General features: G+C 38.6%; 1 protein-coding gene across 8 annotated transcripts in view; it reads left to right on the plus strand.

The window, feature by feature from the left end:
* stard13a (StAR-related lipid transfer (START) domain containing 13a) overlaps window positions 1-12,101 on the plus strand; it is a 522,041-nt gene that overhangs the window by 132,313 nt on the left and 377,627 nt on the right. Inside the window, exon 1 of one of the 8 annotated variants that reach the window (XM_049468924.1) lies at window positions 526-658. The exons of the other annotated variants lie outside the window; for them this stretch is intronic. Within the exon in view, the coding sequence (XP_049324881.1) occupies window positions 649-658 (10 nt within the window). The 5' untranslated portion in view covers window positions 526-648. Of the gene's footprint in view, window positions 1-525; window positions 659-12,101 lie in introns of those variants that run through there. 8 annotated transcript variants of the gene reach the window in all.

The following is a 12,101-nucleotide window of genomic DNA, read 5'->3' on the forward strand; positions in this document are numbered from 1 at the left end:
TAATTAAAAGTAACTATGTAACTTTTACTCAAAGTACATTTTAAATTGAGTACTTTTTATGTTTACTCGAGTAGATTTTTAGATGGGTACTTTTACTTTTACTTGAGTAGAATTTTAGCGAAGTAAAGATACTTTTTACTTAACTTTTACTTAATTACAATTTTTCAGTACTTTTTCCACCCCTGTTCTTAGTGTCTTTGCCTTTTCTCTTTCTTCTTTCACTTTCCTACCTTTTTTCTTTTATTCGTACCCTGTCAGTATTTCTCTGTTGCCCTTTTTTCCATCTCTTTATTTATTTTCCCTCTCTCTCTCTTCATAGCATAGGCAGGTTGTCTCTCCAGCTGTGCATGCATGAGTACCGTGTGTGTGTGTGTGTGTGTGTGTGATTGATGGCACTTACATTCTCTCATGGTTTGGGTGGGTGGGGGTATTGGGCTGCAGACAGTACATGATCCAGCTGTTGTGAGAGGGAGGGGAGGAGGAGGGGTGGGGTCAGAACATCAGCAGTGGAGGAGAGGAGAGAAACAGAAGCAGAGTGGAGGAGAGAGTGAAGGAGAGAAGATCAGACATTTCAGGAAACACTGAAAGAGCCGGTCATTCACTAGATAATGACCATAGAGCCCTGCCCATCACCACTGTCGGCTACGGATGTCTAAAGGTAATGCAGCTCTTCAGACTTCCTTTAGTTCCTGTGTGTTTCTATTAATCTTTTCATGTTTATGAGAAACACCAGAAACACTATTTACTAATCCAGGGCTTTTGTCAGTTTATTGAAACTTATTTATGACGTTTTATGAGTTTTTTGAGAAAGTAAGAACATAAATAATTGGTGTGAAGTGATTTTTCTGTTTTTATTAGTAGTTTATTATGTTGATTAAGCACTTTTAATTCATTATTAAACCCTTCTGATGTTATATTTGTAGCATGGTAAATGTTTCTGCTGTGATTTGGTATGATATAGAGATTTGTTAGGGGAGAAAAATGCCTGATTTATATCAGACAGTTCAGAAAACACTGAAAGAGCCGGTCATTCACTAGATAATGACCATAGAGCCCTGCCCATCTCCACTGTTCTGTTAGTTCCTGTGTGTTTCTATTAATCTTTTCATGTTTATGAGAAACACCATTAACTAATCCAGGGCTTGAGAATTATACACTGACTTTTGTTAGTTTATTGAAATGTATTTCTGATGTGATAGAAGTTTTGGTGACATTTTATTTAAAGGAACACAAATTAAGCGCTTATTAATGTCTTATTATTTGCTTAATAAAGCCTGTAAATGATTTATTCACTACTTATCAGGCTTTATTCTGTGTTATTAAGTGTTTTTGGTGCTTAATTATGCTATGTGGAAATGATTATTAATAATGGCTGTATTAGTTCTTATAGTGCACAATAAACAGTTATGTGAGCACCCTGTTAACCAGATTATTAAGCATTAACTATTAGCTAATTCTACATGTTCTCTCAGCCTTCTCTCAACCCCGCCCAGGTTGACAACTACAGACCGGTCTCACTGCTACCCTTTCTCTCTAAAACACTAGAGAGAGCAGTTCTAAATCAGGTCTCTGGCTTCCTCTCCCAGAATGACCTTCTGGACCAGAACCAATCTGGGTTCAAAAAAGGACACTCTACCGAGACGGCTCTGTTGTCTGTGACTGAAGCGTTGAAAACTGCCAGAGCTGCAGGTCAGTCCTCAGTGCTCATTCTGCTGGACCTCTCGGCCGCATTCGACACAGTCAACCATGACTTTCTCCTAACTATACTCTTAAACATGGGGATCGCAGACAATGTGCTGTCATGGTTTAGATCATACCTCACTGGGCGCTCGTTCAAGGTGTCGTGGCAAGGACAGCTGTCCTCAGCCCGCTCCTTATCCACTGGGGTTCCCCAAGGTTCGGTAATGGGACCCCTTCTCTTCTCCATATACACCACCTCTCTTGGTCAGGTTATCCGCTCACACGGATTTTCCTACCATTGCTTTGCTGATGACACCCAGCTATACCTGTCGTTCTCACCTGAAGATCACTCAATCTCTGCACGGATATCGCAGTGTCTCTCTGACATATCCTCATGGATGAAGGAGCATCACCTTCAATTAAATCTCTCAAAGACTGAACTTCTGGTTATACCAGCAAAACCATCTTTTCAACACAAATTCTCTATAAGTATCGACTCTCTCTCTCTCTCACCGACAAAGGTTGCTAGGAACCTGGGTGTTCTGGTTGATGACCAGCTCTCCTTCACGCACCATGTGGCCTCAGTTGCTCGGTCCTGCCGCTTTGCGCTCTATAACATCCGAAAAATTAGACCGTTCTTGACGCAACAGGCCACCCAACTCCTGGTGCAAGCGGTCGTCATCTCACGACTCGACTACTGCAATGCCCTGCTAACTGGCCTCCCGGCCTGTGTAGTAAAACCACTCCAGATGATCCAGAATGCAGCAGCACGTCTGATCTTCAACCAGCCAAAACGGGCACATGTCACCCCACTGCTCATTGAGCTTCATTGGCTACCAGTTGATGCTCGCATCAAATTCAAAGCTCTTACAATCGCCTACAAGGTGATGACAGAACAGCTCCTTCCTACCTGCACTCGCTCCTGAAGGCTTACGCTACCTCCCGGCCGCTGCGCTCCTCCAATGAACGTCGCCTCGCTTTACCAAACAAACATTCACACAAAGCAATCCAGACTGTTCTCATACAGAGTTCCCCAATGGTGGAACAAACTACCTTCCACTACAGATACACTATCTGCAGTTTGATCTATATGAGTCGGTAACACTTTATTTTAAGGAACACAAATTTACGCTTATTAATGTCTTATTATTTGCTTAATAAAGCCTTAATTAGACATTTGTAAATGATTTACTCACTACATATTAGGCTTTATTATGTGTTATTAATTAGGGTCTGCTATGTGGAAATGATTATTAATAATGGCTGTATTAGTTCTTATAGTGCACAATAAACAGTTATGTTAGCTCCCTGTTAACCAGATTATTAAGCATTAACTATTAGCTAATGGTACATGTTATATGCTTTAGTTTATTATAAGAGTTAATAAGGGGTTAATAATAAGTCACTAATAGACCAATATGTGCACCATATTCTAAAGTGAGCTTCTGTTCATCACTAGTTAGACACTAAAAAGAACTGAATTAATTTTCAATCAATCACAGACCCCTAATTAAGCACCAATAACACTTAATAACACACAGAGTAAATCATTTACAAATGTCTAATTAAGGCTTTATTAAGCAAATAATAAGGCATTAATAAGTGCCTAATTTGTGTAAGAACATAAATATTTGGTGTGAAATGATTGTTCTGTTTTTATTCATATTGACTAAGCACTTTTAATGAATTATTAAACCCTTCTGATGTTATATTTGTAACATGGTAAATGTTTCTGTTGTGATTTGGTATGATTTATATATTATAAAGGGCAGAATTAGTCCTGGGTAAATTAACAATGAAAGAAATTAAGAATTATGCATGTATGTTTAAGTTTTTTATGTAAACGCTGCAGCGTTTTATAATCTGACACTGCTAGCACATTTTTTTTTGTTGGGTAACAAAGAATTGTTATATATTTAACTTATCATGCTAAAGTATAATGTATTGTGTTACGATAAGCTTATTATTAATTTAGTTTCTCATCTCTTTGTACTCGTTTTCCAAGCCTTTCTTTTCAGAGTAGAGTGTGAGGACAGTGTTGGTTACTGTAAAGTGGTGTAAAATAGGAATTCCAGAGGAGTGTTTGTGTTTAAGAAGAGTGCAAATCTTCTTTGTGATCCCTTTGAGGAGAGTACTTCAGCATGTGTGGGAAAATGGCGGAGTTCCAGATGTGTGTGTGTGTGTGTGTGTGTGTGTGTGTGTGTGGTTGTGTGTGACATCGTACAAAAGTGATGGGTGAACTGGCTTTATTCAAAGTACAAAAATTATGATAGAAGGTTTTATATGCAAAAAGAATATATATAAATATATATATTAATATATATAACTTTGGCTATGTTCACATTAAAAGACTGCAATGACTAAAGTTCACATTGTTGCGACATTGTCACATTTTGTGACACAGATCCGATTTTTTCAGGGTTGTGTGGACATGTCAAATCTGATATTTTCAAATTAGATTTTGGTCACTTTCCTATGTGTTCCTACATCAGATATGTATCAGATTTATAGATTTGATTTCCTGTTTCTTTTTGCCTTTATGCATGCGTTTATTGCTGTTATCATTAGTCAGACCCAGTGCTGTGCCAAATTCTGTCTCTCTTTCAAAATCTGACTCCCCTTCACATTATAACATACTGTATACAACAACACTAACAGGGACAGCTAAACAGATTACCCTCACTGTTCCTGTTGCTTCTGTTCAGGATTAACTATTAATATTAAGTTTTGCTTCACAACAAACAACAAATCGTCATTTAAGGAGAGTCAGATTGTGTAAATTTCCCTAGATAAACTAAAATTATTAATTAAAAGTTGTTAGCTACTTATTGCTCTTTAAAACTATGTAATAATAACTTTATTGTGCTATTAATTTATCACTATATCTGTTGCGTAAAATGTTCTCTGAACATCTATAATATAATTTATTCAAAGTTATTTTGACAGGCCTGTCTACTACCCCTCACACACATGATTGGTCAGCTTTATCTCTCAGTGAATAAAGATCATTTCCTCTGTTTGTGAGCTGTGTAGTCCCAAAAAGAATATTGATATTAATGGGAAGAATAATGAAGAGACTGCAGCCCATCATCAGCAAGATGGATAAAATAGTTTATTTATTATTTATTTTTTATTTTAAGCCATCAATCATGTCTGCAAGTGTGTGTAAATGTGTGTGTGTGTGTGTGTGTGTCTATGTGCAGGGAATTGTTTAGGATTTAGATCCAGAGTGCTGTGTGTTTGCTTGAGAGTTGGGTAAGTGATTTTCCATTGGCAGTGAATGGTGTGGTGTTTACAGCGTGGGAGTACGTCTGTCACTATCGTCCATGCTGCACTGTGTCAGCTACTGCGCATACACTGTACTGAGTCTGTGTGAGTCTACAGTCTGCTCAGAAGCTCTGAGGTGTCTGCACTGTGGTGTCTGCTGCTCATCTGCCTCATGCACCTTCTCCACAGCTGGACCTGGGGCCTCATGTACTAAAGGTGTGTACGCACAAAAACATAGCGTACGCTGTATTTCACGCTCACGGTCAGATGTACAAAATTTGACTTCAACGTGAGAAAGTACGTTCCTCCGCGGGACTTTCGTTTCGGGCGTACGCATGTTTTTTGTGCGTATGTATTGTGTTTTTGTCATTTGGTGACACTTGCATTGAAATTACAACTAATAAGATATCCTTTATGCACACATTGTAGTAAGCATTATTGGTTAAAATAAATTAGTAAATTAATCAGATAATTTCATTGGCTTACAGAAATAATCGTTCAGCGTGTTTCCACTTAGCCTAGATTGTATAAAAATACATAAAAGTTTGCGCTGGAGTTGTTGGAGATGCAGAGTTGGCATTATTGGAAAATATTGCTAATGGTCTAATTAATTGAGCGCGCATTTTCCGTGAACATTGTGTTTTTTGGCCCATGATGATGACTGGCTTATAAGCCGTTTTAGATTTCCATGAGCATACAAGGATAAAAAACGTGTGTGACGTGTGGCTTCTAGGTAAGCAACTCATTTAAAGCATTTAAGTGAAAGCATTTATTATCCATCTTAGAATAATACAATTTAAAACATGGGTAATTAATATTTATAATTAATTCATTTATAAATAATTAATAATAATAATAATAATAATAATAATAATAATAATTATTATTATTATTATAACATTATACTCTGCGTAATTGAGGGAGGAGTCATGGCAGGTGTGATGTTTTCGTGCACTTGTTGCGCTTGATTTCAAGTTGATTGCGATGTACTAAGAGAAAGTACGTGGGATTCTGCCTACGCACGGTTTGATAAATCCGGATTTTTTTGTGCGTACGGAACTTTTCAGGTCTGAGCGTACGGAACATTTTAGTAGGAAGTCCACGCAAGTCTTAGTACATGAGGCCCCTGATTCTGTGCTGGTGCTCAGTTGTACCAAATAGTGCTGAAGGTGTGGTTTTGATTATGAGTGGAGATGGGTGCCTTAGTAAGTGTTATAATGAGTGAATATGATATATGATGATAACATGCAGCAATATATATATATATATATATATATATACAGTAGACTGTGTGTGCGCTGTATTGGCTGGCTTATGAAAGTGGGGTAAATGCTCTGATGTATACACTGTAAACCCATACGTTGTTTAAACTCAAATGATTTAAGTCTGTTTTACATAAAATTGGATATTTCTAAACAATACTCAATGATTTTGAGTTTATGGGCACATATACTGTACTATTCAAATTGAGATCTTTGAGTTGAACCAATTAATAATAACTGAGTTTAGTCTGTTGCAGCTTCTTTTCCATTGGCTTCTGTCACAATCTATTTGCATACTGGGCATGTCCAACAGTTTCTGAGTAACACTCACCATCAGTGTGTAGTGATTCCCCCCCTGGGCTACCTTAGAAATAAATCAAGTTCCCTTTAGTTGTAATAACTTGATGTTCTAATTTTTGCTAACTCAAGTTTTCATTCCCCATACTAACTCTTTTAAGGGAACCGGTTTCCTTTTTTTAAGTAAATTCAACTTATCCGGGCTCACAGTGTTCTAAGAATACAAACTCCAATGATTAAAGACATAAGGCTAAAAGTGAAAGTGTATAATTGTGTCATGGGTAAAATATATGTAAGGAAAAGGCACTGTTTTGGGCCAGTAGAACTGTGGGCCAAATGCTTAGAGGCAGCTCTTACTCAAATGCTCCTGAAGGCTTGATGAATAGAGTTAGATGTGTCCCTAGAATGGCCTTAATTTTGTATGTATTCCAACTTAGATAAACTTAGTTAAAGATAACTAGCCAGTAAGATGTCGAGTTACAACAGGTTACAGCTCAAAACACGGGATCAGAGGAATCCCATTGGTGAAGTCACTAAAAGTTCTACATTTTGCTTGAATTGCTTGACATTTTGTGCTACAAATCATTTTTCCCCATATCACTTCTTCTTTAACTTTGCTTTGTCACTTTTCACGTTTTAACTAAGTTAAGTAAAGCAAAGTTCAGTAAACAAAACTGTAACTTGGATGTTAATCTACACAGATTTTTCTCCTAAAAACTGTTTATTTGGGTGAGTAAAGCGTTTAATTTATTTACAGTAAGCTTAGATTTCCAGATTTCAATTAAGGCTGGGTAGCAGCATTAGCATTAGCAGCTTACCGCTAGTGCTAGCCAGGGTTAGCACTAGTAAATGCCGCTTGACAGCGCTACACTAAGGAACCTTGAGTATTCCGGTAAACCCGGGCGATATAAGCTAGTTGTTCATCCCATGTAGCTTGTTTTAACATGGTAAATGTGTAGGCTACAGTCTGACATACTCACCTCTGAGTGGTGAAAGAGCTAGCTAGCACTTAGCACGGTTGGTGTCTAATGCTAATGCTGCTCCAGCAGTGCTAGCCGGGGTTAGTAGCAGGCAACAGGCTGATAATATTCACCTCTGAATGGCGAAAGAGTTAGTGCCTAGTGCAGTTAGCAGCTAATGCTAATGCTGCTCCAGCAGTGCTATCCGGGGTTAACAGCAAGATACAGGCTGATAATACTCACCTCTGAATGGCGAAAGAGTTAGTGCCTAGCGCAGTTAGCAGCTAATGCTAATACTGCTCCAGTCTCTGTGCTGGAGAACTAAACTGAAACTCCTGTATAACTCTGTACTTCAGCAGAGTGGCTCTACTGCTCCTTAATACCTGACTGATAAAATTCATACATAAGAAGCACCGGATTATAAGGAGCTCTGAAGATTTTTGGGAAAATGTAAGGATTTTAAGTGCACCTTATTGTGCGAAAAATATAGTTTGTCTGTATTTGTGTGAAAACATTTTTCAGTTTTTACAACACTGTACAAAATGACTGTGTATAGAGTATAGAGCTTTTTTATCCAAAAGTCCTAAAACTCATAAAACATAAAAGCAAGCTATAGGCAACAATATCAGTATCCTCTTTTTCATTCTGTTATACCACGTCAAAATATTACCACAGTATTAGCAGTGGCAGGGATTTGCATAAACAGTGTGAGTGCTGCGTTTATGTGGCTACACTACCATCAAATTCTGGGTTATTTTTATATTGAAATATGATCAATGCTATTAACAAGCTAATTGCAAACAGGCCAACTGCCAAACCACCATCTATGCAACTGTTTTCCAACTAAATGAGGCTCAAATCACAGAAGTCTAGAGATAAAGCTTGCAAACCTGCACACACAATTGAGTGAAAAATTTGAGGCAAAACTCCTACATGCAGGTTCAGTAGCATTGCCTTCCCTCTAAACTAGATGTTAGTATAGATGTTTTGCTGTATTGGTTGTTAGCAAGCTAATTATTAAAGGTATTAAATTTTACAGCAGTCACTCCTTTAAAGCTTACACCTTGATTTGCACACTCTTCCTACTTCAGTATTCAGTAGGGGTGTCACGATTCTCTAAGTCCTCCATTCGATTTTATTTCCGATTTTAGGGTCACGATTTGATTCGATTCTCTTGATTTTGTTTTTTCTTTTTTTTACAGCAGAGAGGTCTATGCCAGTTTTAGATTAGTCTATGATCAGTCATTGGTTTGATTCATCAAATTTACAATATCTTATTTCAAAAGGTGGGCTTGATATAAGTGATGCAAAGTGATACAAGTGATCTGTAATACACCACATTAGGCACTAATGGTCAAATTTATATAATGTAATTAAGATATATATGTAATGCCATCTAGTGGCTTTTTTTGGTAGCAGCAGTGTGCACTATTAAAACAGCAATGTGCAACATAACAAAGACTTTTAGACTTTTTCGGTCCCTGAGAATTACAGTTTTTTCTTTAATAAAAATATATTATTAACTTTATCTGAGAGAAAGATGCTCCTTAAGGTACCAAAACTATTAACATATTTGAGGCTAGACAAAACAACTGTTATTTTTATATTTTCTTTAAGTTTTTCTTTAAGAAGATGAGATGTCCACATCCTCTGGAGAAAGAGCTGCTCTTTCAGCAGTCACAATGTCCGCGGCGTCGCTACAGTGTGCTGCACCGTTTGCGTAGTTTAGAGGGAGGGATCGTCCATCCTCTTTTTGACTTCGAGGCTCGAGACCATGATATAATTTCGATTGATTTTGATGAAATATCGAAATCGTGACACCCCTAGTATTCAGTGATGACGTGTGAGCTGATGATTTATTGTCTGACTATTGGATGACGAGGAATGAATGTGTGTGTGTGTGTGTGTGTGTGTGTAGGTCAAATTGGACACAGCTGTCTGTGTAGCATTGAGCTGTCTGTGAATGTGTGGACACGGTGGAATGACACTTCACCAGTCTCTCTCTCTTCCCTCTGCCATCTCTCTCTCTCTCTTTTTTTTTACTGCAGGAAATGTTGTCCCCGTTGTTATGGGTTACCTATCTATGCCTTCCTCAACCCTGCCTTGGAAACGGACGGGACAGGAAGTGCTTTAATTCCAGCCTCTTTCAGGTCCCTTGGGTGACAGACGCGGCGCTGGCTTCAGTCGTGAAGGGCTGGACAATTAATTAAAGTGAGACAGGAGAAAAGAAAGAACGAGGGAATGGTGGGGTAGAGGACAGGAGGGGGATGAAAAGACCTGAGGGACATTTTTGGAGTGGAGCGACTTCTAAAGACGTGAAGCGCTGTTCTTATGTAACGGGCAGCCCTGCCTCTCAATCCAACAGAGAATGCCTTTGATTGGTGGCCTCTGGGCTCGGAGGTATTCAGCTTCTCTGCGGTTCCTTTCGGACCTTTCTCCCCTCCTGCTGACCGTTCTTATGGCTCTCTGCCTGCTACCACATTGAGGTGGGTAGGAATGTATGATAGGGTTCAGGCCTGGACCCCAGGATTAGAGCCTGCGCCACATGGTGCCGCACGGAGGTGCCTGCTATATGTGTGGTGTCTGTGTTTGCACACAAATGGGCATGTTTGTTTGTACGTTTTCAGAACAACTATGTAAAAGAACCAGAAAAATGGGCCACATAATCAGTAAGATCATATGTAGCAATCTCAAAAATTTCAAAATAAAGTAAACTAAATAACGAAAGGGCCCGAAACGCCCAAAAATGTTTGGGCATCCTCTTGTTCAGAACTTCATTGCTCTGAACTTTTGTGCAGCTTTTGTTTGTCCAGAGGTTTCAATCATTTTTATTCACAAAAGACTTTTAGTTCTATAATGTTCTAGTACTGTCCTAAATGCACTGCTCTCTTGAGGTCTATTCTCAGTTATTTTGTTGAGAAAGCCTTCAACATACTTCTCTTTTTGAGAGTTTCATACTACATTTTCAACTTTTTGAGGCGTCAGGTGGATTTTCTGTTCACACTACATGAAATCACAAGTCCTTCAGTTGTTCTGACCGCTGACACTACATGACTTATCGGCAACACAGGATTACAAATTAAAAAAATTTTAACCATGGAAAATAACGACTGACCTGGCTTGCAAAAAAACACATTTTGTCATGTTAAAACGTTGAAACGTAAAACTATACCATAGAGGGGGAGTGCCGAGTGGTTTAGTGGTCTAAAGCACGGCCACTGTGATCGGGAGATTGCTGATTGGCCTTGCCCTCTGAGTGGGTAGATGATTCCCCCCCAACTGAGACAAAGGTGTCTGTTAGCTGATGTATCGGAACCGAGTTGCTGCGCTTTCCTCCAAGTGCACTGGCTACTTGGCAATGCTGCAAAAAGAGGCAAAAAGACTTTAGAATTTCCGGGCTGACTTTGTAGAATTTTCCCTCGGGGATCAATAAAGTATCTATCTATCTGTCTATCTATCTTTATTTCTTTCTTTACATGTGTCGAGTGATTGGGGATATACAGCTGAAGAGCAGTTGAATGGGTGGGACAATTTGCATAGCTAAATTGGTAGAAAATGGGAAAAATCTGACTAAAAATCAGAAGAAGTAAAAAAATGTAAAGAACATGTGGAGCAATTATCAAAAATATATAATTATATAATATTATATAATAAAAATATATATTCTGGGCTTCTGTGACTTGATGACGATCACTGTTTTTTGCCGGCAATCAACGAAAAACTGTCTGCGACTAGAACCTGGAATTAGGTAGTCCATTGTGGATTTTGGAGTGGGGTTACGATCATTATTCTCATGCAGAAATATCGGGATATTATTTTAGACTCATATTGCCCACCCCTAATTCACACTGCCACAAAGATAACACATCTGTGTAAAAAACACCTTTTTATCTGCTTTGTAAGTTATCCATATGTGTAACTCCACTTCCAAACAAAGTGTGGAAAGAGTCTCTGAGTAAATGATGTTTTGCGGTATATGGTGTTACCTCAGGCTTGTATGGTGGCAGTCTGTGTGCATGGCCTCATTGGCGGGTGCGTGCAGGGCTGCTTGTTATGTGTGGCTTTGTGTCGAGCTTTCCTGTCGCACAACAAATGAGATGCCAGGGGTCTGTGTTAATTAAAGTAGGTGCAGAAAAACAGCAGCACTTGGTTCCCACAGCTCTGGAGTCTGTGATTCTTGCCCTCATTCTCTCGCCTCTACCCAGAATCCCCTCTGAGCTTTAGAAAGTTTCGGAGTGTCTTTTATGTACTGCTAAACAAGCTTTGAAGTGATTTCATCATGTTCTCTCAGGAAGTGAGTTTGAGAATTTTTGAGACAGAATGGGTCTTTAGCCTCTAATTTTATCTCTTTAATTGTTTTTATTCATCAGCTACTTTACTGAGACCCACAGGTCCTACACTGTTGTGTAGGAAAACTTCCAGCAACAGATAATATTTTGTAACCGGCAGTCCTGTGGTCATAAATTAACCAATCATGAATGGCTGACGTTTTTAGGATAGCTTTCAGTTTCTAATTTCTTTTTTTATATAATTTTATTTCTAATTTTTCCCATTTTCTTCCCAATTTACACAGCCAATTACCCAACCCACTCATTAGGACTCCCCCTAGAGACTAGCACATGCCTCCTCCGATACA

This window comes from Astyanax mexicanus, chromosome 20 (assembly GCF_023375975.1).
Source record: "Astyanax mexicanus isolate ESR-SI-001 chromosome 20, AstMex3_surface, whole genome shotgun sequence".
In the NCBI taxonomy this organism is placed as follows: Eukaryota; Metazoa; Chordata; class Actinopteri; order Characiformes; family Acestrorhamphidae; genus Astyanax; species Astyanax mexicanus.